The sequence below is a fragment of the Peromyscus californicus genome, unplaced genomic scaffold (assembly GCF_007827085.1).
Source record: "Peromyscus californicus insignis strain IS unplaced genomic scaffold, ASM782708v3 Scaffold_3__1_contigs__length_106647218, whole genome shotgun sequence".
Taxonomy (NCBI): domain Eukaryota; kingdom Metazoa; phylum Chordata; class Mammalia; order Rodentia; family Cricetidae; genus Peromyscus; species Peromyscus californicus.
The window spans coordinates 7,750,620-7,778,238 of NW_026294551.1; the positions used below are offsets into that span (position 1 = coordinate 7,750,620).

Sequence of the window (27,619 nt, forward strand, 5' to 3'; positions counted from 1 at the left end):
ATTAGAGCAGGGAAGACGACCTAATGGTCGGTGATTGATAGCCAGCCTGGGCAATCTCCCTCTTGGATAGGAACTTTCCCATCTTGAGCTGCAAGCTCCAGTGGGCAACCGCCCTTATAGCTTGTGAGGTTTTTTGCCACTGCCTGCATCAAGTCCTTGGCCTCTTGGGGAGGGATCCATGCTAGTCGGAAGGCCTTTGAGAGACTGCCGCAAACTAAACCTTGATCTAGCTCCATCCTTCTAGGGAGGGACAGTCTTGGAATCTTAAGGGGAAAAAAACCCATCCCTCAGTTATTTGTATGTTTGAGCCAAAGGAGTGCTTTGAGATGGGGTGCTGGGAGTGAAAGGGCCCGGAACTGGGTGAATCTTAGAACCAGACACGACACATTCCAAAAACTCCAAACACAACCATCAAAACCCCAGTAGGACTTTATTTATTTATTTATTTATTTATTTATTTATTTTTTTTTTTTTTTTTTTTTGGTTTTTCGAGACAGGGTTTCTCTGTGTAGCTTTGCGCCTTTCCTGGATCTCGCTCTGTAGACCAGGCTGGCCTCGAACTCACAAAGATCCACCTGGCTCTGCCTCCCGAGTGCTGGGATTAAAGGCGTGCGCCACCACCGCCCGGCAGGACTTTATTTAAAAGAAAGGCAGAAAAAAAAAAAAAAAAGCAACAAAGAATTTACAAAACCTGAGTCCCTCCCCATCCCTTCCTACCCTGTGTGAAGTCCTGTGGACTCCTTCCCTGTCCCCAACCTCACCCTTGCCCAGGGGTGGAGTCCTGTCAAACAGCTCCTCTTCCCCATTGCCGAAGTCAAGATTGATCCCAGGTCTGTGCAAGTTTTGGCAACAAGGTTCTGTCCAAGGCTGGGAGGCCAAGCTGCTGGGGCCCCCTCCTTTCTAGTGGCATGGAGAGCATGGAAGAGTTAAGCAGACAACCCCACTGTTTCCGGGTCACAGGAGCCCAGCTCTCCAAGCTCTTGCTCCATGGAATCTCCATCTGCCTAGCTTCCACCTCCCAGTCCCTGCTGCACCCTGTTCAGTCCTGGGGGCAGAACAGTAGGCGCCAGGGCCCCTCAATTATGCCGGAGGCGTCCATCTTTGCCAAGAGTGCTTGAACCATGGGGCAGGCTGGGCCCACGTGTAGCTCTGCGGGAAACACCAGCTGGGTTGGGGGGAACAGAAAGGGGAGAGGGGTTTCCAGAGCCTATGACAGGGGAAAAGCCAGGATCAGTTGTTGAGGAACGCCTTCCCTCCCCACTGGCCTTGAACTTCCTAGCGGAGCAATCCCAGTTTGTTAACCCCACCAATATTGTTCCCTGAATCATGTTTCCAGTAGGGGCAAGAGCCCTGCATATTTCCCCTCTGAGCTGGTCAAGGCCCCTCCTACCTAATCCCTCCTTTGTCGGTACTGACCTGTATTCTGGCTTGGAGGAAATTTGATCTTGGCCAGAGGCAGTGTGACCTTTCCCAAACGTCTGACACCAGGGGATGGCCGCCCACACACTGGCATCCTCCGGTCTGAAATGCCCTCTGAGGGATGAGGCCCCAGCAGGTGTGTTTTGGGACGAGACAGCTGTACAGTTGGAAAATAGTGGAATTGGATGGAGAGATGCTCAGCGCTCAGCTACAGAACCCAGTCTCCTAGCTACTTTATCAGGCTGGGGACAGTTGTGTTTCAGATCAGGGCCTCTGGGTGTAGTGAAGGGCTAGAAGTGCCCTGTACCTTCTTGGGGGAGCTATCCCTCAGGGCCTCGCCCATTAGGAACAGGCGCAGGCATCTCACCCCTGCGTCTTGCCTCACCCCTTGTCCTGTGACCTCGAAGGACCGAGACCTCCGCTTCCTCCTCTTCGCCTCCAGTGACTCCTCCCTTTTCTTGCTGAGGTTTTTCTTCTGACCCCGCACCCAGGGCCCAGTGCCATCACCTCGAGGACCTACTGCCCGAGAGGGGCCCTCGCCAGTGCTGCTGGATAGATTGTCTTCGCTGACATCATGTTGCAGGGTGGGGCTGGGCGGCCGCTTGCAGGCCAGTGGACCAGATGGACGAACATCATCAGCCTCGCTCAACGAGTGCAGGGACAGGCTGCTGCGTTCTGTGGCAGGTGCCAGCAGGTGGCGCCCCTCTGATCCCAGGGCCCGAGAGCGCCGCTGGGCGGCCTTCACCGAGATACACTTGGTCCGAGTCAGGATCTCTTTCTTCTCTACAGCAGATACCCAACCCAAAGTCAAGGCCACTTCCCACACCCCTTCCTCACAGGTCAAAAGTGAGCAAGAGCCAGGACTCACAGATTTCACCCCCAGAACTCTAACTCGCTAGCTCTTTGAGAAACTTGGGGCACCCCCTCAGAACCTGAATTTCACTTGTAAATGGGATTGCAAAAATGAAAACTCCGGGGCTACTTCAAAGATTAACGGAGGCACTGGGAGTCTAGACTGGTGTCGTAGGCCTGTAATCTTTGCTCCTCAGGAGGCTGCGGCCGGAAGATCAAAAGTTCAAGGATGCGGGCCGGGCGGTGGTGGCGCACGCCTTTAATCCCAGCACTCGGGAGGCAGAGCCAGGTGGATCTCTGTGAGTTCGAGGCCAGCCTGGTCTCCAAAGCGAGTTCCAGGAAAGGCGCAAAGCTACACAGAGAAACCCTGTCTCAAAAAAACCAAAAAAAAAAAAAAAAAAAAAAAAAAAAAAAAAAAAAAAAGTTCAAGGATGCCTGGACATGGTGGTGCAGCACGTCCTTTAATTCCAGCACGTGGAAGGAAGAAGCAGGCGGATCTCTGTGAGTTTGAGGCCAGCCTGGTCTATAGAGTGAGTTCCAGGATGGCCTGGGCTGCATGATGAGACCCTGTCTTTAAAAAAGGCCTGCCAGCTGGGCAACTTAGACCGAATCTCAAAATAAAAAGCGAAAAAGGGACAGGGGATAAGCTTAGCGGTGAAAATGCCTATTGTGTGTGAGACCCTAAATTCAATCTCTATTAACGCCCTTCCTCCAAAAAACCCCAAACCGTTTGGACAACGGTTTTAGTCTATTTGTCTAGGGGGCAGAGATTTGAATAGAATTAGCTAGAATCCAGTGGGCAGGGGGTGACAAGTGTCCCTATTTTAATTTCTGATTGTTCCCCATGTCTGTGTGTCCTTAGGCAGGTGGCCAGTCCTTCTGGTACAGCCAATGAATAGATGGGTACCTTCAGCAGGGGCAGAGAGAAGGAAGGAGCTTTGGGCTTGGTCATCTGAGCAGTCTAGACAATGTCAGGCAGTGGGGGCCAGGGCATGTGACATGAAGGGCACACTCACCTTTATGGGACAGAGGGATCTCTGACAGGTTCTCACTGCTGTCCGGGGAAGAGGTGATCTGGCTGCCAAGGCTGTCCCGTGGTGGGGCCTAGGGGGTGAACCGTTTGGAAAGAGGAAGGCCTTGAAGACAGCAGGGACCCCACAATGCACTCTACAGAGGCTGTGTGGCCTTGGGGGTGCTAGCCATTTTGGAAGAAATCTACCCACTGCTGGGCACCCAGAGCTCACCTGCTGGGTCACCAGGGTGCCCACCTGGATGGGAAGTGGAGTGGGCACAGAGGAATTCTTTGCCTGCCAGGCCTTGGGACTGGCCTTGAACACATGGTAGGACTCACTGCAGTTGGCAGAGGAACAGGAGGCAGCTGTTAACCAGGCTAGTCCTACCCAAATCTACCCCCACCCTAGAGGAGAAACTGTTGGTGCCAAGGGAGAGAGAACCCACAAATCCTGGCTGCAGACCCATGCCATCACCTCACTATGCGTCTGGCCCCATCTTCCCCACTGAGCCCTTTCCAGGGCTGACATTCCTCACACAGGTTAGGTAGCTATCAGCAAGTCTCACCTGTCTGTGCCAAGTGGGGGTAGGGCGTTGTTTTGGGGGCGCTGGGTCTCAGAACTCAGTGTCTTCACACTCTCCAGGTCAGAGTCCGGGGTCAGTGTGGTCCCTGCTCGAATGATTTTAGGCAAGGAGCTGTCCTGTGGGTGTATTGGGGGGGGGGGGAGTCAATGACAAGTCCTTGTCACTCAGTAACAACACAGAGTGACAAGGGCTATAAGATGGGTTGGGTGACCCGGAGGGCACCGGGCCTATGAGCTGGGTCCCCAGCAATTTGGGGTCTGCTAGGCAGCCTCAGTGGCACAGCTCAATGGCCTGGTCCAACTAGAGCATTAGGTCCACTTTTTTCCTTGATTTTTTAGAAATCAGTTAATTATTCCATCTGTTTATTGTTTGAGACAGAATCTTGCTGTACAGACAAGGCTGGTTATCTTTCAATCCTCCTGTCTCAGCCTCCCAAGTGTTGGGATTAAAAACTATTCTATTGACTAGTGATCACTTGTGAGATCTCAGATGGCCAGTCCTGACCTTGTGACCCTAGGTGGGGCCAAATGTCAGGCCAGTTAGTAATGCCCAGAAATGGGAACCCTCACCCAGGTTTGGCAAGGCAGAAGGTGGGAAAGAGAAAACAAAAGCAAAAAAAAAAACAAAAAAAAAAGCCAACTGTTGGAACTTGGCTGGCTTGGTGGGGTCCCCATGTCAGCGAATTTAGGCCGGTCCAAGCGCCCACCTGCAGGGCCCTGGAGGCCACGCGGTCCATGATGGTGGCCCGCTCCAGGCTGCCCTCCTCCAGCTCCCGAAGGTAGACTTCATAGAGTTCCTCCAGGTGCCGAGGAACCTCCAGATTGTAGTCTGTACGTGGGGGGAGGGGAGCAGAGGGCTCGGCATGGGCTCAAAGCCCCTCAGACGACGGCCCAGGCCTTGCGGGGCGGGGCGGCCCTACCGTCGATGATCTGCCGCTGGCCCTGGATGATCTCGTCGCAGAGGCTGCGGTGCTGCTCCAGGAGACGTACAGCCTCGCGGCGGTGGCGCAGAGCACTGTCGCGGAGCAGAGCGTGCGACTGCATCTCCGTGTTTTCCACCTCCAGCTCGTGCACTCGGCACAGCAGGCTGAGCACCTCGCGCTGCTCCTCCGAGCCGATGCGCCGCGGCAGCGTCTCTTCCAGGCTCCGGCCCCGCGCTCGCAGCTCCCGGCAGCGCTGCTCCAGCGCCAGCTGAGGGAAGGAGGGAGGCACCGGTCAGCGCTGGGCCAGTCCCACCGGCCCAGTCAGGCCCTGCTCTTAGGCTTTCTGACTGGCCATCAAAACTTACATTTTTTGGGTCTTGCAACTATTCGGCGCTTATGTGCCCACTTGACTCAACCATGCCCTGCGACAGCCCTTATTCCACCACAGAAGATAAAAACCTGTTATTATATTGACTACCATCTTCTTAATCCTTGCTTTATGCCAAGCATTAACTTAACTTCCAGAGACTCCTTTTGGGCATCACCATGGGTGCTCCCATTTTAGAAACGGGAAGTATGAGGCACACAGAGATGCAGAAACTTGGCAAGGTCACCCGGGATCTGTGGCTTGAGCTCTCAGGCCTCCCTCTTCCCCAGCCAACCCTCAGCCTCCTCTTCCTCACTCCCTCTGCCTGCCCCCAAGCCCGTATACCTTCTGCTTGCGCAGCTTCTTCTGTTCACCCACCAGGGCGGCGATGCTTTCCCGGGCTGAGGCCACCTCTGGTGGCTCCAGGTTATCTGGCTCATCTCCTGTGTCTGAGTCCTTCTCACTGTCCTCTTTGGTGTAGGATTCCTTCCTTCGCTCCTCCCGCCACTTGAGAGCCCGACGTGACTTCTCATGCTCCCAGCTGCCGGCGGTCCCCACCCAGGAGAGACACAAGATTCAGCTCATGGGGACAGGGCATTGTGTTTCGAGGTGCCAGGCTCCTCCATGACAAACCTGAACCTGGGGTGGGCCTGGAGGGTCCCAGGACAGGGCAAGCATACCCCGCGATAGTGAGTAGGTGACGGGAGGTGTCAATCTGGACTTCCATGGCCTGGTTCTCCAGCTCCAGCAGACGCCGCCGCACATCCATCTGCTCGTGGAAGGCGCTGATGAGCTGCTCCCGAAGCTGTCCCATCTCCGCCTGCCCTTCCTGCCCGCTGTGTAGCTGTACCTCAGCTGAGGAGTGGGAGAGGTGTGAGCTCAGGCGGACCTGGGGCTCTGTCCCCCAGTTCCTTCCCAGATCACTGCTTCCATTTCCGACTTCTTGGATTCCTCTCCTCCCACCCTTCCCTCCCACAATGTATCTTCAGACAGCTGCCCAAAGACAACTCTGGATCTTCTACATGAATTGAGATTGTGCTAGTACCTCTCACAGCATCCTTGTGCCAAGTACAAAAAGGTGTCCCTGTTTCTCTGCTGTCTTTTGGAAAACCATCACAGCAAACAGGCAGGGCTCAGTGAGGGGTACACGCCTCCTAGCGGCCCACAGGGCAGCCCTCCGTATAAGATCCTCAGATCATCCCATCTCCAGCTCTGCACAGCAGAGATGCGGTCCCATTTAACGCTGGGGAAGGTTCCAAGAAGTGGAGTAACTAGTCCGAGGCCACTCAGCCAGAGGAGCCAGGGTTAATGCTACTGGTCCTAGAACCTCATAAGGCTGCCCCAAGAGGGCTGCTGGGAGCAGCTCCCACCTCCAGACCCACAGGACCATATGCATACCTTGGATATGGCGGATGTCACCTCGCTCAGGTCGGCCCCGGGCCTGGCCCCGCCCCGCCTGCTGGTCGATCTTGCACTTGAGTCTCTGGATCTCACCTCGCAGGTCAGCAATGATGCTAGTGTACTGAGCGATGTGGTAGGAGACATTGAGCAGGTTCTGCTTCACCTGCAGGGAGTCCAGGGTGAGGGGTGAGGGGGTACGGTCACCCCAGGAGACAGGCCTGCCTGTGGGACCTCCCTTTCTCTTCCTTCCCCTTTGCCAGTCCTTTTCAGTGGCAGCCATGGCCTCCTTGCCTCCATCACCATAGGCTCCTCTCACATCTGCATGCCTCTGTCAAACTTATAATCCTAAAATTCCAGCTCTACTCTCAACCTCAGTGGCTCCCTATGGCCTAAGGAGCCATGCCTTCTCCTGGTAGTGAAGTCTTGCCACTGGGATTCTTTTCTCTTTCTTTCCAGATTTGATCTTTTAGTCTCACTTTATGTGTATACATGTGTGTCTGTGTGGGAGTACGTGCACATGAGTGTGGGTGCCTGAAGTAGGTGTAAGATCCCCTGGAGCCGGAGTTACAGGCAATTGTTAAGTGCCTGACGTGAGTGTTGGGATCTGAACTCAGGTCCTCTGGAGGAGTAGCAAGTGCTCTGAACAGTTAAACCATCACTCCGGCCCTATGATTTTTTTTTCTTCTTGGATTCTGTTTCTGCATGCGTGTCCTGTTCTAGTCAGGCAGTTCTGCTGGTCTCTCCACACCCACAACAGACAGCTCATCTCTACTTCTTCTTTCCCTAGTTTGCCTTGGCACCTACTGATAGCATCAATTAAATAATTACCTGTGGGTTTTTTTTTTTAAAGATAGGTCTCATGTAGCCCAGGTTAGCCTTGAACTTATTGTGTAACCAAGGACGACCCTGAACTCCTGATTATCCTGTGTCCACCTTCTAATACTGCGTTGCGGCGTTCACTAGCATGCCAGGGTAAGCTGCTTCTGCCTGACTAGTCACAGTCATGTGGCCTGTCCCTGTGAAGTTCCTGGAGACTGAGTGACAATGTTGCGGGGAGCTGTAGATATTGAAAGAGGGCTCACTGCACACTACTTCAAAGTTAGCCATTCTTCGCTCAACACCCACAGAGGCTAAGACTGACTTCCTGACCAGAGAACATGAGTTTGACCATGAGCTTGGGAACCAGGCAGACTCAGCAGCTCCTGTTGCCCTGTCCTCAACTAACTGTGAAGTCACTTTATATCCTTAAGCTTCACGATCCTAAACTGTATGGTGGGGAAGCTGTAACTCCTGCCTGGCTCTGAGGTCAAATGGGACAGGGTGTTGCAGTGCTCTGAGTGGCACTAGATAAGGGAGCCTTTTACTGTGACCACGGTGACGACATGCTTTGGACATACAGAGGACTGAGTAACCTCTGAAGAGGAAGAGGAGGCAGAGGGATGGAATGGAGACAAGCCTGGGGTGAGAGGCACAAGAGGGTGTTTGGGAGCCAAGGGCTCCAGGCAGGGAGTCAGGGGCTGGGGGTTCAGGGAAAGGGCTTGGAGCAATGTTGGCCTGGGTAAGGAGGTCAGTGCAGAGAGAGTGGAGTGGCTGGCAAGGATCCCCACAGGACCTCAAATCTCAGTCCAGGAGGGTGTGCCTTGGGGGTAGTCCAAGGGCCCTCACCCGAGTCTTAATATTCTTGGCTCGGCCGGCGTAGGTCAGGGTATTCCGGGACTCCTCAAAGGCAGTGCTCGCTGGACTGATGTGGGCGATCATCACTGTGCGGCTGTTCCCCCCTAATGAGTCCTGGGGGGACAGAGATGTAGCTAGAAGGCTTCCCTGGGTATACATACATGACACACACACACACACACACACACACACACACACACACACACACACGCAACATGAACACATGCATAGAGCGGTAGTCCTTTTCAATTATGCCCACTTCCCTGGCTTGTGGATGCAGTCCTCATGGCAGGCCGATGTGGACCTTCACAAACCACAGGCCTCTGCTGGGATCTTGTTTCAGCGATTTCAAAGTTTAAGCCTACAGGGAAATTCTTTAACCTGTCTGTGCCTGGGTTTCCTCATCTGTAAATGTAATACTTCCTAACTCACAAAGTCACTGGGGAGGCTTTTGGCCTGGTGGGAAGAAGCCCTTAAACACAGCAAAGCATGGGAACTCATTGATATCAAGTCTATAACTGAAAGCCAAGAGTGGCCATGTCATGAGTAAGCGGTCCCCCAAAGCAGCTCCATTGGTAATAAGGCTGACCACCACAAAGGTCCCAGATCTAGGTTCTCTTTGACTCACAGCTCTGGGAGGAGGTCCTAGCACAGCTCTTATTCCTTCTCTACCCATGCTTTGGTTAGAGTTGCCAGAAATGTAGATGGCACCTGCTTGCAATCAAATTTCAGATCAACAGTGAGCAAACTGTTTTAGCTTAAGGGAGTCTCAAATATGGCATGAGGCATACTGATACATAATAAACTTGGTGATTCGTCTGAAATCCAAGTGGGAATAGCTGTGCATTGTTTATGTATGGTCTGGCAGGCCCACTCTTAATGCCAGTGCCCAGGTCCAGCTTGTTTGGGTACCTTCAGGAGCCGGGTGAGTTTGCTGTCCCGATAGTTGATGTACTTATTGCCACCCTTGTCGCTCAGTGCGTTGATGCAGTTGCCCAGGGCTAGCAGAGAGCGGTTGATGTGGGCCCCCTCCTTCATGCGCTGCCCCCGGTTCTGTGTCTGGGGAGACAGCAGAGGATATGGCTATGGCCTTGGGGGATAACCTACTGAAGCTTCGTTCATCTGCCTAACAACACCCCAGTGACCCTGGTTATAGACCACGGCCTCTCTACCGAGGTCCCTGACGGTGGAGGTGACAGGGCACGGAAGGAAGCTTTGCTCTGCCTTCTCCCCGTCCTCTCTTCCCTGAGCAGGCTGTCCCTTCAAGATGTCAGGCCCATTGCTCAGCCCCTCACTCTGGGGACTCCACTTGTACCCTGACATCCTTGAGACATTCTCCCTTCCCAACTGCCCCATTCAGCTAGCCTCTCCCCGAAGACTTTCCTCTTCTGAAATCTGGCCTCCCCTGGAGGGCTATCACCCCTGCCCTGATTGCTTCTCTCTGGGGAGCCCTCACTCCTCTGCACCCTTGGAGCAGGCCTCACCTGGGAGGCACGCTCGGAGCCGGCCAGGTCAATCATGAACAGGCGGCCTTGCCGCACCTCCTGTAGGATGCTCTTGACCCGGCTGCGCTGGCGTACTGCCACCTGGAGCACTGCGTGGGAGCGGGGAGGACGTCTGGTTGGCAGCCGTGGGCTCCTGTGTCCTCTGCCGGTTCCCCTTCATCAGCAGCTGCATGATCTGGGAAGAAAAGATGGAGGTGACTTTGGGGGACCCTGTAGAGAGAAGCCTGAGGTTGGTGGGAGAGGTCCAACCTATTAGCTTTCCAGGGTGGGCTAAGGGGCCTGGACAGTCCTCTGCAGACAGGTCTCTGTGTAAATGGAGACTCAGCTGTGTGGCCTGGCTACTTACTAGAGTGAGCATGCTAGGGTATGATGAGTATGTTAGGGCGTCATGAGGGTTGTGACTTCTCTTGCCACCACTCAGGGTATCTCTGTCTCAGCAGCTCCCTAGGTTTGGTCCCTTGTCCTGCTCCCCTTAGAATGATTGTCCTGCCTACAGTCCCTAGCCAGTTGCTAGAGACTTGCCTCCTTGGCATTGATGGTAGAGACTTCAGTGATTCCAGCCACTTGGATCACCCCTTTGGAGTCCTCCCTCAGCTCCAGGTACCCCAGGGCGGGGTTCAGCAGGTCCCGGATCATCTCATTGTAGATCTGATGGGACAGCAGGGAATGGGGAGGGAGATGAAGGACAAGAGGTCCAGGCCTGGAGCAGCTGAGGGGTTCCCTCTCCCCTAAGAAAGGAAGGACCATGTGCTTCTGTTTGTTGGAGACCAGGCCCTGTGTGTGGGAGAGAAATTCTAAGCGGGGGAAGCACTTCCTTTCCGTGATGGTAGAGGCTTCAAAGCCAGTGTTGCAGGGGGTTTCAGAATCACCCGGGGCTGCCTTTGCAGAGAGGCCAGTTCTGGGCTGGACACATGGACCTGATCCCTGGCCAGATGAGGGAGCTCAGCTTGTTTGCTAGGCAACCTTCCGGCTGCTTCTCTAAGGTGTCACCATCCCCCACCCCAATCAAGGCAAGCCCAGCTGGCTGAGTCAACACCTGCTGGCTGCTCCCCAGCTACTCCTTCAGAGCCATCGTCACCCCATCACCCCGGAGATTATCAGCTCCCAGAGGAGCCAGATGGAGGCTGGCTTGCTGGCTTAGATGTCTCCCCCCACCTCCTGCCTCCTTCTGTGACCACCTCTCAACCCATGAAGTCCTTAATGGGAAGACATTTGCTTAAGGCAGTTCTCAACCTTCCTGATACTGTGACCCTTTTTTTTTTTTTTTTTTTTTTTTTTGGTTTTTCGAGACAGGGTTTCTCTGTAGCTTTGCGCCTTTCCTGGAACTCACTTTGGAGACCAGGCTGGCCTCGAACTCACAGAGATCCGCCTGGCTCTGCCTCCCGAGTGCTGGGATTAAAGGCGTGCGCCACCACCGCCCGGCTCTGTGACCCTTTAATACAGTTAGTTCCTCATGTTGTGGTGACCCCCAACTGTAAAATTATTTTTGTTGCTACTTCATAACTATAATTCTGCTACTGTTATGAATCATAAATACCTGATATGCAGGATATTTGATATTCGACCCCTGGCAAAGGGTCATTCCACCCCCAAAGGGGTTACGATCCACAGGTTGAGAACCACTGGCTTAAGGAATGGGCTCAAAGGATTAGGACAGGTGAGCTTTTGAGGATGGTAGCCCAACTGCTTGCTGCCCAGGCTACTGTGAAGTGCAATACCACGTTAGAGCCACAGGGTTCCAAGTTGGAACCTCTGCTCTGTCATCATCGTGTACCACAAAGGCAGTTGCCTAACTCCATGTCTCTCTCTCTCTCTCTCTCTTTTTTTTTTTAACATTTATTTATTATGTATATAGTGTTCTGCCTGCATGTATACCTACATGCCAGAAGAGGGCACCAGCTCTCACTATAGATGGTTGTAAGTCACCATGTGGTTCCTGGGCATTGAACTCAGGACCTCTGGAAGAGCAGCTGGTGCTCTTAACCTCTTAGCCATCTCTCCAACCCCCTTGTTTTTATTTTTTGAGACAAGGTATCTCTGTATAGCTCTGGCTGTCTTGGAACTTGCTCTGTAGACCAGACTGGCCTTGAACTCAGAGATTAGACTGCCTCTGCCTTCCAAGTGCTGGGATTTGAGGCATGCACCACCATGCCTGGCCCTTGAGTCTCAATTTTTATCAAGTGGGGCTAATGCTATACATGTGGGGTGGGCAGCAGACATACTGAGCACTCCAGGAACTTCCAGTGACTGACTCTAGGGAGGTGGACCCTCCTATCTTATATGCCTCCTATCCAAGCCTGGTGGGGACTTACCTCCAGGTAGGACATGGACACCTCATATTCCATGTCATTGCTGGTCTCCTCGATGGCTCGGAACAGGTCATTCAGGGTCCGAACATAGATGCCCGGCTCATGGTCAGTGCCCAGCATGGTGTAGGTCTTCCCACAGCCTGGATAGGACAGGCATGTGGTCAGCAGGGCAGGGGCCAGGGGTGAAGCCTTATTGGGGAGGTACTCTGGAAACCCTGAGCTGTCATGTGTGAGGACGCACCCTCCTAGATGGCAGAGGAATGGGGCCTTTGTGGGAGAAAGGGTCTGGGTGAGAAAAGGTTTGGATCATTCCCGTGCTCTGTTCCTGAGCCTACTTGGCCAGGCTGGTGCTCTGATGAAGGGTGAAGGGCTCGGTTTTCAGGGGACACAACAAGGGTGCTGCGGTCCTTGACTATGTCCGAGTTTCCTCCTCACCTGTCGGGCCATAGGCAAACACAGTGGCATTGTACCCTGAGATGACACCTTCAATGAGGCTCTTGGTGGTGGCCTGATACACCATCTCCTGCAGGGGAGAAGAGACGTGTTGGAGGTCTGAGACAGGACCAAGTTCTGTCTGGGAACAGGTAAGTGTCTGTCTCTGGAGCCCTCAGCTAGAGGTAATTGAGTGGGGGAAATGGAGGAAGGGAGTCTCTGCTTACACCCCTCAGGGGTGACACCAGTCTGCAAGAGGGTTCAGGACACTGGAGAAGCCTCTTTTACAGGCAGCTCCCCCACCCCACCCCTGCTCTGAGGGTGCAGAGTCAGCCCCTGGGAGCATCTGAGCATCCGGAAGATAGACAAGATGGGATCCCTGGGAGGGTGTCAGTTTTCTCGAGTCTCTCCTACACCTGCTCTCTCTGTACAGATGGGCTTCACAGTCCTTCTGGCCCACGGAGGCCAGCTGTGGGGTGTCTCAGGTAGCTACTGTATGCAAGTTGGTATGCGAGTGCTAACTGAGCGTGCTTCTGCAGAAAGTCAGGCGTGCGGCCCTACAGGTGTACAGGCAGTCTGTCATGCGGGGTCAGGCCACGTAAATGTGCAGGTGAGGTCACGCAAGTACTTGTCGACTTTCACAAGTGGGCAAAGTTCCAGAAAGTGGATCGTTGAGTAAATGTTGGAGAAAAGGTGAGCAGGGTCCCCTGAGAATCCTCCCTTGCATGGCCAAGTGTGAAGGGGTCTCTCCTGTGTTTCCAGACCATGCTCTCCCTCACCTGGGTGGCAGTGAAGTCAAAGGCCACGTCAAAGAGGTATGACTTCTCCCGGGACCGGTGTGCCCGCAGGATGTCATCAGGGTCCTCCATCGGGTCCATGAGAACCACCATCTGCAAATGTCCCCGAGGGGGGAGACCACAGTCACCTGGGGTTCCCACAGTCTGGAGACCTCTCCCAGCACTGTCGGCTCTCTGGGCTTCAGGGAGACAAAGCCTCTTTAGTGATGAGTGACTGTCGCCTGAAGAAGGTAGCAGAGAATGCTGTGTCTGTGTGTGAGGGGTGGCATGTGAACCCCAGATCCAAGGCCTCTTCCACAAACCACAGTACCCATGCTGTCTTTACTGGCGGAAGAACTGCAACACCGCTCGTTGTCACAACACACCTTTTGTGACAAGATCCATGTTGCCTACCACACCCCCATCTCTAGCACAGCCTTGCTTTATCCCATTTCAATAGCAGCAAAGCACATGCTCCTGCCTGCCAGGTGAGGAATTCAGGGTCCGGAGATACTTTTCAGGCTACACACTAGCTTATGGAGGGAACTCAGAACCCAGGACCTGGGTTCCAAACCAGAAGACTTTTTTCCCTCCTGAGACAGGGTTTCACTGTGTAGCCCTGGCTGTCTTGGAACTCTCTTTGTAGACCAGGCTGGCTTTGAACTCAGAGATCCATTTGCCTCTGCCTCCCAAGTGCTGGGATTAAAGGCATGCGCCACCACTGCCCTGCAAATCCAGTAGACTTAGCCGAATCTCTGCAGCTCGGTGGCCCTTGGACCCTGCCTGACCCTCCATGACTAGCCTCTAGACCATTGTAGAACAAGGCAGGTTAAGAGCGGCTGACAGCTGCTGGCATGTATGAAAAGAGCAGGTGGGCTTGGGTCCCTCCTACATGAACTTAAAATAACTGCATCCCTGGCCAGGACCTAGGACTAGAAAGAGAGACGGCAGGACCCTAGGCTGGCATTCTACCCTTGTGGGGTTGGGGTAGCTGTACTCCATGTATGTGTGTATACACATGCATGAAGGTGCAGAACGGGGCTGGGTGGGTTTCTCCCCTGTTCTAAGAACAATCTCTGAGCCCACTTCACTCTGCCCAAGCATTCTGCCCAGGTCCCTGTGCTGAGCTTTGCTGAGGGCTCTGAGCAGGAATACAGGGCAAGCGGCTGGGTTCTTGCTAGGGTTCCTGGTCTAGGGTAGGGTTTGAGATAGGAAACATCAGAAAACACTCAGGTACTCTGGGGTGAGGGGTGTTTGAGTTTCAGGGAAGGACAAAGGGAGTAGGCATAGAAAAGGACACTAGGGACATGCTCTGGATCCCAGCCCTGCCTCTCATTAGCGGAGTGGCCTCATGCCTGCATGGGGACCTGCCTGAGCCTCTGTCCCCTCCCCAGGGGAGGAAATGGTGGTGTCATCTCTTTCAGGGCTGTGCAGAGCCCATGAGACAAAGTGTGTGACACACGCCGAGTCTCAGCGACCCTCTTTCAAGGAGCTATGAAGAAAGAGAGCGGGCATGGAGGCAGGGGAGGGACAGGGAGGGTAAGTCACTAACTGCCTTAACCCAAGACGCTGCTGTCAAGCGGAGGGTGGTAAAATGAAATAAACAGAAGACAGGCTGAGAGTGGCAACATCGGTGGCTCCCTTACACAATATAGGTACCCCTGAGAGCTGCCTGGCACCTGGAGTGCCGGGCATGGTTCCCTAGACACCAGACTCTGCCAGACAGCCAGGGGAAATAAGCCGTCCCATGATCCTTACTTAATGAGGTGGGGCTGTTCCCAGGGGCCAGATGGTGTCTTGCCTTAGAGCCCATCCTCTACCAGGGAGGGGAGGGGCAAGGAGAGAAGAGGGGGCACCTTCACTCCCAGTGCACACTGCCAGCACTCCTGGTGCACACTAACATTCGGTCTTGGGCACACTAACAAGCACTGTTTCTTTCTTTCTTTCTTTCTTTTTTTTTTTTTTTGGTTTTTTGAGACAGGGTTTCTCTGTGTAGCTTTGGTACCTGTCCTGGATCTCGCTCTGTAGACCAGGCTGGCCTCGAACTCACAGAGATCCGCCTGGCTCTGCCTCCCGAGTGCTGAGATTAGAGGTGTGTGCCACCACCGCCCGGTCAAGCATTGTTTCTTTATTTTTCTCTTTTTCCTTCTTGTCTTGTCTGTAGCCTTGTTAGCTTTGAGCATAGGGCAATCCTCCTGCCTCAGCCTCCTGAATGCTGGGATGACGGGCATATACCACTATACCTAGCCCCTTAACATGGATTTCTCATTATTACTCTTGGCCAGGCATCTCGTTGCTTGGAAACAGCAGAGCCAGAGATGGGGATTCTGGCTACTTGGCTCCCAGGCTGGTATCAGCGCATCTTCTGAAACTTCCCTAACCTCTCCTGCTTCCTCTGCTGTCACAGGGGCTGGTGGGTGCCTTAGCAGTTTTCATGGTCTAAGTACCCCCCCACCCCCCACCCACTTCTGCTCACATTAGTGCTCATTCTACCTGAGGGAATATGATGCAGTACAAGTAGGTAAACTGAGTCCTCACAGAGGGCCAAGCAGGAAGGGGCTGGATTTCACAGGGCAATTGAGAGAAGGCAGAGACAATAGCCATGCCCCCAATCCACCCCTCCCAGGGAACAGCAGGAGAGCCAGGGCTCATGACTTTTCCAAAGGCCTTGTGAATAGGCTGGGCATGGAGATGCAGAGGTGACCGAGGTTGATGATGAAATTGAAGATGAGGCTGTAGGAGACCAGCCTACATGCTCAACTGAACCCAGGAGCTTAGGAGGTCCCAAGTGGATTCCTCTGAGTCTCCCAGTCAGGCCTGAAGATTTAGGAGGACAAGGGCCTTGGGATTCCCAATAGACTCCACTCCACATTCCATGTGCTGGGATCAATAACACCCCCCACACACACCCCACACACTAGTCACCTGGAGCCGCCTGCACATGGGCTCTCTGAATTCACCTGACCTCAGACATCTGCAGGACCCCTTCTGTGGTTCTCCAGAGGAGGGTGACTCCCCAGAAGACAGAAATCTCTGCCAGTCAGATGGGGCTCCTGGTGAGCTGGCTGGAGGGGAGGATCACAGACAGGCTGGGTGATGGCTTTGTGCAGGGAAAGGCCACCAACTCTGACCCTTCCCAGGTGGCTAAAGGCTAGCAGCCACTGTGATCTCTGTGCAGAATGACTGGGCTTGCACTGCTCCCTGGGGACTTCACCTGTCCTCAGCTGCAGGTCTCTCCTCAGGGCATCAGCCCTAAGGCTCTCCAAGCCTTCTGTAGGGTTTGATTCCTATCCCAGGCTATCAGCAGCTTGAGCCCTGCTCGGATTTCAGACCTAGATGAAGATAAACCCTGGCTCTGAGGGCCCTGGCATGGGTCTCCAAGGGCCGCAACAGGAGCAGAACCAGCTATTACAACTGTCATCTTGGGTACTGGGGTTCCTGTGGACACAGAGTCTCAAGGGATTTTCATTAGGGAGGGTGAACAGCATGTATTGTCACCCACCATAACAGATGGCCTTTATATAACTTCCAGGCATTGCCAAGTTCACCTGGACACCCAGTTTCTTTGATGTTGGAATGTTCCTGCAGCAGAGCACTGTCATCCCACCTGCCACCACCCCACTTAATGAGGGCTTTGTTTGGGCTCCATCTGTCAGGACCCCCCTCCCATGCTAAGCCCCAGAATACCACTGTTGTTCCTGGCCACTACAGCACACAATGGAGCCCTTGTGCCCCTTGACCAGGTGAACCAGAGCTGAGCCAGGCAAGAAGTCTGGACTGCCATGGAGACTGGCTTGGGGTGTTCAGACTACAGCAACTCATTTGTGGAGCACCTACAGTGTACCCTAAACATGGGAAAGGCCTTAGAGAAACTGAAACATGAGGCCTGGTTTCTTGCCTTCTGACACTCTCAGATTCATGACTAGGAGAGAGCTGGTGTATAGAGGAGAGACCCCCAAATCCGGCCAGGACAGGAAGGCGGCCTGGAAGGGATGATATTGGTATTGTATCTTCAAGGATGAGCAGAAGCAGCCAAGAGGAGCGAGGCCGGACATGGTCTTCGGTCTCTAGAGAGAAATGCAGGGTGGAAAGAAAGCCTTATTTTTGCCTTTGGTCTTTCTTGCTGGGTATCCTCACAGTGCTGACCCAGGGCCTGCTGTGAGCCTGCAATGACCCTCTGAATATCACCCTGGCTGGTACACAGCGTATGCCCAAGGACATTTGCTGAATAAGGCTGCTCTTGGAGGCAGTCTGGGGTGTACCAGGCACCACGCTAAAGGCTTGGCATCTCATTTTCTGTGGCTTTCTCTCCTTCCAGACAGGGTTTCTCCATGTAGTCCTAGCTGTTCTGGAACTCTCTACATAGACTAGGATGGCCTGGAACTCAGAGATCCACCTGCCTCTTCCTCCTAAATGCTGGGATCAAAGGTGTGTGCCACCACCGCCCAGAACGACCGTACTCTTACTATGACCTCATCCTCACTTAAGTAACTACATCCACGGTATGTATTTCTTGGAAAAGTCCTTGTTTAAGATCCTAGAGTTAGGACTCCAACATACAAACTTGGAGTGGAGAAGGGGGACACAATTAAACCCCTAGTGAGTGGGCTTCCCCCCCCCCGCCCCCGCCAGCTGTTTTCCCAGTCACTCACTGGGGGCAGCAGAGATGGGTGGGCTGAGGAGGAGGAATCTGGGTCCTGGAACTGAATTAATTTGCATCTAACCAACCAGTGCCCTGCACCGAGAGCACAGTTTAATGTGGTCCACGTCTCCGCAGCCCAGCCACAATGGACACCTCATCACAAAGTGCCAGGGAGCCAAACCTGACGGCTCCTACCTGTCATCCATGAAGGAGGCAAGAGGCAGGAGGATCACAGGAAGTTTGAAGCCAGCCTGGTCCACACAGGGAGACCCTGACTGAAAGAAACAAACAATACAACCACAGCTCTGCCTAGGTGGTTTGGAGAAGCAGGGAAGACACAGCCATTTATGAGCCCACCAGAGGGGTCTGCACAGCCTTCTGGCCACCAAGCCTGGAAGACAATAGTCATTAAGGCCACACAGCCCCCAGACACCTCCTTGCACATGGCAAGCTCTTGTATGGGTTCCTCAAGGCAGCTCCCCTGCCTTACAGAAGTGGGTGTGGCCACAGCCCAAAGCAGGTGCGGCACAGGCACCAGGGCCTCTCACGCCCTTGGCCAGGAGACTTCACTGAAGACACAGTGAGAGACGGTAAGAGAAGAAGTCAGGCAGCCTACCGGTCTCCTTCCCCATCGGTGAACCCCTGCCCGGACTTGAATGACACTCACCTACACACCCAAGTAGCCCCCTCCAGGCTCAGCTGCCCTACAGCCCTTGGGCTTAACTAGGCAGAGGGCTGGGCAGCTGTGGGCCTCCCCTTCCGGTCTTCACTCTAGCCTGGCTCTTTGCTCCATTCAGATGTTATCAGGAGTTCTACAGTCACCATTGGAGATGTTCCTTTCAGATCTCAGAGACAGTGTTTCATGTGACCTTGAGTGTGCCTTGAGCCCAAGACATCATTTCTGTGGGTCTGTGAATCTGGCCCAGTTGGAAGTAAAGAGGGGACTCTCAGGGCTGAAGCCATGGCACAAGAAGCCACACTGACACCTCAGCTTACTCAGGAAGCCTCAGGTGGTCTCTGGCTTCATCCTCAGTCGAGAGACCCAGGCTCACGGTCCCTGTATACTGACAGGTGGAAATAGAACAGAACCCCGATTCTGGGTGGTTGTCAGACCTGCAAGACTGATTCCGGAGTTTTGTTTGCTAATGAGAACATCTGTTGCTTGTTGTATTTCTAGCTGTAGACACAGAGACCAATGAGCCCTCACAAAAGTAGACTTTGGTGCCAGGAAAAGCAGAGCCCACTGGGCCCATAAGGCCACCAAAGCTCAGCCAGCTGCAGAGGGCACAGCTACATCTGACTGATAGCCTAGTCAGGACCTCATCTGATTCCAGGACTCTGAGGACCCGAGGCTCCAGATGGTGGGTGGCGTGACCTAGAAGGTAGCCTGATGTGATGTCTCTCAGGGAACCTGCTGATTCCTTTATCACAGATCCCCAAGGGATGCTGCTTGTAAACCACAGATTTCCCAGATACCACCTAGAATCACATAAAATCTTTGGAGAGGTGGGCCCGCAAGTCTGAAGTAACAAGCACCTTCTCCTTGTACCCACCCAACTGCTAGGTGTAGGAACCCTTATATACTTGTAGCATTATGCATCAGAGCCAAAAAAAAAAAAAAAATCAGAAATAACTAAAATGCCCATCAACTGTTGAATGGGCAAACAAGTTATGGTATGTCTACACACTAAAATATAACTTGGTCATGAAAAAGATTGCTATTCTAGTATGGGCTATAATATTCATGAACCTTGAAAATGTTACACTAAGGAAATGAAGCCAGACATGAAGGACCACAGAGAGTATGATCCAATCACATGGACATACAATGGGATAGAGAGATAGGAAGCAGCTTGTGATTGCCTGGGGATGCAGTTAAACTTGCTCTATTCCCTGTTCATTTCCCACTATGCTCTGCTCTTGAGGAACAACAGAGTCTAGGAGCCTCTATATGGCTGGCACAGAGAGCCTCATATTCCACTGTGCCCAAGGCAGCAAGCAGGCTAGCTTCAGCTGCATCTTTGGAATCTGTTGCTTTACCCTGTGTTTGTCTTTCACAATGGCCTCTGTGCCTGGTCTATAATCCTCTCCACAGCTCTCGAGGGAGGTGGAACAGGTGCTCCCTCTCCAGTGCTCTGACAGGAAACAGAGGCCCAGGGAGTTATTAGTGGCCCTCAGGCACCCAGCCAGGGATGACAGCCTTTCTATCCCAGGCCACCCTCCTGCTCTGCACTTTCCCCTCCCCCATTGCTCTGGCCCCTCTGTGGGCCTCCTGGGGAGCCCTTGTGTGGTTCCACAAGACTCCAGAAACGGGCAGTCGGACAAGTGCTAATTATGGGATTATACATATTACTGGTTGATTTAAATCCTGCAGATAAACACAGTCTGGGGAGCTGGGAGGAGGCTTGGGGAGGGGTGTGTGGGAGAAGAAAGTGACTGCACCACCCCTACCTGGCATACTTTCTAGACCCCTTCTGATTTCTTGGCCTCCTTGGTGGGGGGTGGGGTGGGGCAGTTTCTGGCTTCAGGATCCATCTCAGGAGGGCACCCACTGGGAGGCAGTCACAGGGGACTGAAGAGAGCTCAGGCAGGGGTTTACTCAACCCTGCGGCCAGAGCCGCCCCACAGTTCAGCCTTTGAGAGAAGTAACTCTTATGCCCCCTTCCTTAGGGCAGCCGCCATGTTTAAGCATTCACACAGACCCTCCGATGAAGACTCTTCTAACAGAGGCAGGAAGATCACTAGGGCTCTGTGATTTCAGGCCCTAGAAGCCACTGGAACCAGCCCCTTAACAAATCCAGTGGAACCAGCCCCTTAACAAATCCAGTGGAACCAGCCCCTTAACAAATCCAAGACCTGCTTCAACTTTCCCAGAATCCAGACATACATTGGCCTGCTGTTTTCCTTCCTTCCTTCCTTCCTTCCTTCCTTCCTTCCTTCCTTCCTTCCTTCCTTCCTTCCTTCTTTCCTCCCTCCCTCCCCCCCCCCCTTTCTCTCATTTTAATTTATAAAGAGACAGAGTCTCATCATGTAGCCCAGGTTGGTCTCACATTTGCTATTCTCACATTTGCTATATCAATGAGCTTCTGATCTTCCTGCCTCTACCCCTCAAGTGCCAAGGGTACAGATGTGCCACCATGTCCAGTTTCTGTGGTGATGGGGATTGAATCTACGACTTTGTGCGTGCTAGGCAAACACCCTAACAACTAAGATACAGCCCTGGATTCACACTGGCCTCTTGATGTTCAGGGACTTTGCCTGTTGACATACCCTCTTCTGTTAAATCTCATTGCTATAGGTACCAAGTTCCAGATGTCCCAAAAGGATATGCTCAGTCCTAAGGCAGGCTCAGGAACCCTCACAGTGACTGAAATCAGTGAGTAACTGCGTCCCCTCCACTTCTCCCTACTTAGGACCCATGGACACGTGGGCTATGGAAGTACCCACTGTCTGCTGATGACCAATGGGCTGGCTGAGCTCCTGGGAGGGACTGTACTATAGCCTTGGATCACCTTACTCTGAGATGACACCCACAGAGAAATCCACTCAGCTCGGAGGAGAAACAGAAAGCGAGAGGCAGGACCTACCACCCAAGGCCCTAAGGAGTCTGCTTGGCAAGCCCCTCAGAGGGGCCAGGACACAGAGGCCATGACAGCCCCAGCCCCAGGGATAACCACCCTACCTGACCTCTTCTTCAGAAGAGGCAGGGCACTGTGCTGACCACATGAGCCCAGCCACATCACCATTGCCATACTGTCCCGGGTTAGCTCCCAGCTCACCCCACTGCCCAGCCATCATGCCCGACGTCTGCCAAGAGAAGAAAAGAGAAAACTGGCCTGACTGAGCTACAGCCCCAAGCCCTCCTCTGGGCCAGGCATCCCTGGAGAGGGACAGGCGAACAGCAGGGTTCTGAGAGAGGGGCAGGACCAGGGTGCTGATTAGAGCAGGAGGCAGTGAAGTCTCTCCTCCATGTTGGTTCTTGGATTCCTGTGACTTAAACACCTAGTTGCCAGGGCCTATGTGCCAAGGGCGGCTTCCTCAGGAGGCTGTCAACTTGGCTATTGTTGGAGCCACTCCCAGGCAGCAACGAGAGGGGCTAGGCCAGGCCCTCCCGTACAAGCCCCTGGGGAGCTGAGGGCAAAGTGTGCAGGGGGCAGGGTGGAGAGCCCATAATGCTTAGACAGCGCTCTGAGAGCCTCGGCTGACAAAGAAACAGACTGTTGGGTTGGCCCAGCTCTGGCCTGGTGGGAGGTGTAGCTCACTGGGGTAAGCTCGAGCCAGGCCGGGCAGCCCTCCCTCTGCCCTCATAGACAGAAGGAGCCAGTGTCTGACAGGCGTGGGTACTTAACAGGGACTGTTCCCATCACTTCATATTGATCAACCCCCGAGGTGGCCCGGAGCCAGGAGCAGCCGAGAGAGACACCATTGTCCCAGCCCACGAACCTGATATCCTTGGCGGCAGATGGACACACAGGGAGTGGTCTTGTCCAGGAGGAGGCTTCTCCTCCCAAGTGCTTTGACTCTTCCAGCCGTCCCCTCTCAGCAGCCCACACAGCAGCTCTGGGGGACCCCCTCTCTACAGACCAGAACTGACATCCATGGAGCTCTTCCTGTGCACCAGGCACTGGGCAGGCACAAGTAAAGACCTTCCAAAGAAGTCCTTTCGGGGGGTCTAGAAAGAAGGCTCAGCTGGTGAAGTTGCTTGCTGCCAAGTCTGATGATCTGAGTTCGATCCCAGGGAGCCACAGTGGGAGAAGATTACCAGCTCCCCAAAACTGCCCTCTGACCTCCAGACATGCACCGTGATGTGCGTGTATCTGATCCCTAGCCCCACTCTGGGATAAAAATAAAAGTTTTTGTTTTAAAAAAAAAAAAAAGAAAGAAAGAAAGAAAGAAAGAAAGAAAGAAAGAAAGAAAGAAAGAAAGAAAGAAATCTTGTTGTAGAGTGTTTGCCTAGCCTGCACAGAACCTTGGGTTGAATCCCCAGCATTTCATAACCTGCGAATGGTGGTGCACACCTATAAATTTAACACTTGGGAGGAAGAGTCGGGAAAATCAGGTCATCTCTGGTTATGTAGTAAGCTCAAGGCCAGTCTGGGTTGTATGAGACCCTGTCTCAAACAAACAAACACACAGCATCAAATACCACAAACCAGTGAAAAAGAAGGCAGCGGGCTGTCTTCCGCACTTAGGGTTGAGACTCTGATACTGTCTACGCACATTCTCTCTGCCCCTACTCACCATATGGGGTGCTTCCAGGCACCTCCATTTCCCCCAAGGGCTTTGTGGAAAGGAGCAAAGGAGAAAATCATCTGGGCCTTGCTGAGCCCAGCCCAAAGGACCTGGCCCGGGCAGCATCTGTCCACAGCCTTTCTCTGCAGCTCTCACCCCATGCTCCCTGACCCCAGAGCCCACCCCACCGCACAGGCAGTGAGCCCTGGCACTCAGAGCAGCCAGCCACACAGCTCTGAATCACAGGCAAGGGCCACTGTCAGGCTGCCACACCAAACCTGTTCCAGTCTCCACCATTGTGCCCAGGATCACTCTAGTACCTGAGTCTCAAAGTACCTACCCAAACCAACACAAAACAGACATCTTGACCATGCTGACCAAGAGTTTGGTTTGGGCCCTACCTATATCACCCCACCTCATGCCTCTCACCCCCTTCCTTGAGCCACAGTAGCTTTTTCTCAATGATGAAGTTGCACTGTGGCCCCACCTCAAGGGTCTTGCACACTGCAAATCCTTCTGGTTGCAGTTTTCCCTCTTGAGTACATCCCTAAAGATCTCTTTATCATCATCATCATCATCATCATCATCATCATCATCATGTTATTATTCTCATTATCACTTTCAAGACAGGGTTTCTCTGTGTAGGCCTGGATGTCCTGGAACTCACTCTGTGTAGACCAGGCTGGCCTTGAACTCACAGATCCACCTGCCTCTGCCTCCTGAGTGCTGGGATTAAAAGTGTGCACCACCACCCAGCAAGATCTCTTCTTTATAATTCACTCCAGTTCCAGTTAAGACAGGATGTTGATTTGAAGCACATGGTAGCATAGGATTCCTGATCCTCCTGCCTCGGCCTCATGAGTGTTGGGATTACAGACACATGCCACCACATCTGGGTTCATCACTACCTCTCCTTGTCTTTTTCTTTCTCCTTTTTCACGTGTATGTGTGTGCGCGCACTTGCATGTATGTGGGTATGAGTGCATTGAATGCACGTGTACACGTCTAAAATTGATGTCAAAATTTACTGTATTTCTCCTGAATTACTCTTCAGCCTTCTTGGATCACTCTTCCACATTATACATGAAGACAGGGCCTCTCAATCAAATCCAAAGCTACTCTTGTCAACTAGCTCACTCTGCAGGTTCCCTGTCTCTGCCTTCCAAGACTGCCACCACACCCACAAACATTTTTGTAGCATTTTATGTGGGTTCTGGGGATCCAAACTCCTCATGCCCATGAGGAAGCGTTTTAACCATTGAGCTGCCTCCCTAGCCCTCAACACTGTCTCTTAAGGGAGCCTCGGTCCAGTGCCCCTTACTCCTTTCCTGGCACCAGGCTCTTTTTTTTTTCTAGCCCTCCTAGGCTGCAAATCTTCATTTGTTTTAATTCTTATGAGCGCCTTGTCTTCTCTCCCCATAGTAAACTTCTGCAACAGAAGAAGGACGGGGCTTTTCATGTTGGAGGGCTTTCCTAGTTCCCAGCATGCTTTAGGTTCCTTATGAATAATTATTGCCGCGTATGCCCTCCCTCATCATGGTGACATGAGGACCAGGAGAGCAAACGGTGAAGGACTTTGCCAACTTTGCATGTTCTAGAGGTGAGCTTCTGATAGACCACCTGAATATGTGCTCTGTGGTTAGCAGGCGTATTTGATGGGAAAATTCACACCATGCGCACCAAGATATATTTTATGTTCTGGGCCCACCCAGGCTCTGAACGCCCTTAGTTTTTCTTGGGCTGATTTAGGAAGTCTTCCCGGGAGAAGAAAGCTTGGTGATGCTGTGGATAGCCCACCCAGAGGTTGCTGCGGTGAGATACAGAGCTCTTGCTGTCCTGCCAGGTGTGCCAAGCAAGCTGAGCAGGGCTCCACCCTGCAGTGCCTGGCTGTGGCCCCAAGTACCTGCTCGTCCACCTTGTGAGCGATGAGGGTAGCTCCCTCCTCCAGCTCAGCCACGTTGATGGGCCGGACCCTTAGTGCCACCTGGGAGGAAGATTAGAGCCCTGGGTTAGGAGGACCACACATGGCCATGGAGGGAGGGAGGAGGTCTTTGAGTTCCTTCCCCAACAGTCCTGTGTTCTCCAGTATCCAGCCATCTCTGACTCCTTGGTTCTGAAGAAAACTGTGAGTCGAGGGCATTGCCTAAGGCAGAGGGCAGCAGGTCCATAGGGTGTCTGGCTGAGTCTGAGTTTATGTCTCGTCTCAAAAGCCTGTACCTCAGGGGGAGCCCCAGGGGAGAAACTGTCTACACAGGCTGCATCAGTCACATGCCCAAATTAAACACTTGCCACTCCCTTGGGCTTAAATCTGGAGTCTTGGGGACCAGGGCCACCTGTCTGCATCTGTGAGTGAGGTGCTGCTGGGAAGCGTGGTAGGTTATGACAGGAATGGCTTGGAAATTATGATGGGATAGACATCTTCTCCTTGTTATCCTAACAACCTGAGACGACATCCTACCACTCCCAGGAGAGTGTCACCAAGGATTTTCTTTGCTCTTTATTTCCTGGCCAGTGAGAAAGATGGTGGTTCTTTGCCCTATACATGTGTCTCCCAAAAGAACAGAGTTGGCCGGAAGGGGGGGGGGGAGCTGGAGAGATGACTTATCGGTTAAGAGCACTGACTGCTCTTCCAGAGGACCCGGGTTCAATTCTCAGCACCCACATGGCAGCTCATAGCTGTCTATAATTCCTCTTCCAGGGGATCCAATTCCCCCATACAGACATACTTGCAGGCAAAATGTTTATGTATATAAAATAAATGTTTTTTTAAAAAGAAGAACAGAGTTAGGGAGTGGGGAGATTCCCTTCTGCTGGATGCTGGGTGGACCTAAAGGGTCCTCAGTTCATTTCATCTGCACAGTCTTTCAGATTGTCCTTATCAGCCTCCTGGCTGGACCTCCTTGTAGGAGGGAGAGAACCCTCATCCCTGCCCTAAAGACAATGAACATTCTGGAGCAAAGCCTTTCAAAGAAGCCTTTTTTGCTGCCAGTGAGAGTACCACAGAGTCTGGGACTGGCCGCTGGGGCTGGGTCCAAGCTTCCCTTCTCTTTGCAGAAGCAGCTTCCCGACATAGAGCGGGCATTGTAGTAACATTGCCCTGCATCTGGCTACCATCGTCTTCGGCTGCTGCAGGACCATTTGTAAGATCAAAGGCTAGGGGCTAGGAGAGGGAGATCTCCACTGGTCTCCCAAGTACCAAGGCTTCTCCTTGTGGTTTCAGCCTCCATCCCTGATAGCCAAGAATCTCTCTCTGTCTGTGGTCCTACCCCTACCCTTCCTGCCATGTTTTCATCCATCACAGGCCAGGAGACCCTAGAGACTTTCCAAGTGGCTTCCAGCATTCCTCTAAAATATCAGGAGTCCTGATTTAGACAGAGCCTGGGTCACAGCTCGTAACTCGCTACTCCAGACTTAGTGCTGGCTCTGTTTTAGCGGGGGCTTTTGTCTTCCTCATCTGTGGCTCCAGGCTTCTTTTAAGCAAGACCTGGCTGGGTTTAAGTTCTCTCGTTCACTGAATACTCCGGCTTTTTTTTCTCAGGCAACAGCTCGGGCCTCTTTTGGGTCTTGACCTCTGAGTCTTGGCCTAAAGAAGGCTCTTCTTGGAGGGAGGGAAGTGGGGTGCTAACTTCTCAGCTTCAGGAGGTGTCATCATACTTCGGGCCACCTGTTGTCTAGAACTTGGGCAAAGTTGTTCTGCACAGTCCCAGACCCCTGTCTCTCACGTGTCCTCTTAGTGGACATTAATGTATGAGGCTGTCAGGTCCCAGGACTGGTGAAGGGGACCAAGAAGGAGCTTGGTAGGGGGTCTCACCATGAGTTGCTGGTCCTTGGAGTCGCCATTGTCCTTCATGACTGCGGCAGGTGGAGAGCCTCAGGCCCCGACAGCTGGCATGGCCGAGACGCACCTCCACCGTGGTCACCTCCTCGGGTCGCTCTTCCGCCTCCGCTGCCTGACAACCCGAAACCAACAACGCGCTTGTAGCCCGGGGGCTGACCAGGAGGCGGGGCCGGGAGGGCTCGGCCGGCTCAGCCCCGCCCCCTGTGCTCGCTCCGCCCCCTGCTCTCCGCCCCCTGAACCTGGGCGAGCAAGATGTCTCCACCCAGAACGCCCCTCGGGCTTGCGCTGCTGCGGCAGTGACTGCTGCTGGTGCTGAAGCGCTCCGTCAGACTCAGTGGACTCCCGGCCTCAGCGTCCGGGCCTCCTTCCGGCCCAGCGGCGTCCGTTTGGTGGCTCCTCCGCACACACCCGTGCCCAGGCTCGCGGCTCCTGGCTTTGTCCTCTGCGCTCCCGGCATCCGCCTGGCACGCGACTCGCTGGGCGGACGCACCCTTGCCCCGATCATCTGTTGCCCTCCTGACTGTTGCTGGGCGTCTCCAGAGCGCTCCAGGCAGCCTCGGGTTTCCATGAGCGATGCGGGCACCGCGGCTGTGGAGGCTAGTGCCCTAGGGTGTGGATGGCTGCACTCACTGTCCAGAGGCAGAGAGGATGAGA

General features: G+C 53.4%; 1 protein-coding gene across 1 annotated transcript; it reads right to left on the bottom strand.

The window, feature by feature from the left end:
• Positions 1 to 480: 480 nt before the first annotated feature.
• Kif19 (kinesin family member 19) lies at positions 481 to 27,518 on the bottom strand. Its single transcript, XM_052758277.1, is given in 21 exon segments — positions 481 to 1,207; positions 1,417 to 1,576; positions 1,805 to 2,202; positions 3,288 to 3,375; positions 3,516 to 3,621; positions 3,850 to 3,983; positions 4,574 to 4,695; positions 4,787 to 5,057; positions 5,502 to 5,697; positions 5,837 to 6,011; positions 6,555 to 6,720; positions 8,223 to 8,345; positions 9,144 to 9,290; positions 9,716 to 9,838; positions 9,840 to 9,911; positions 10,259 to 10,384; positions 12,049 to 12,185; positions 12,481 to 12,568; positions 13,257 to 13,367; positions 25,031 to 25,111; positions 26,939 to 27,518. Coding segments are annotated over 21 exon segments (2,994 nt in total). The 5' UTR covers positions 26,978 to 27,518; the 3' UTR covers positions 481 to 1,076.
• Positions 27,519 to 27,619: the final 101 nt, after the last annotated feature.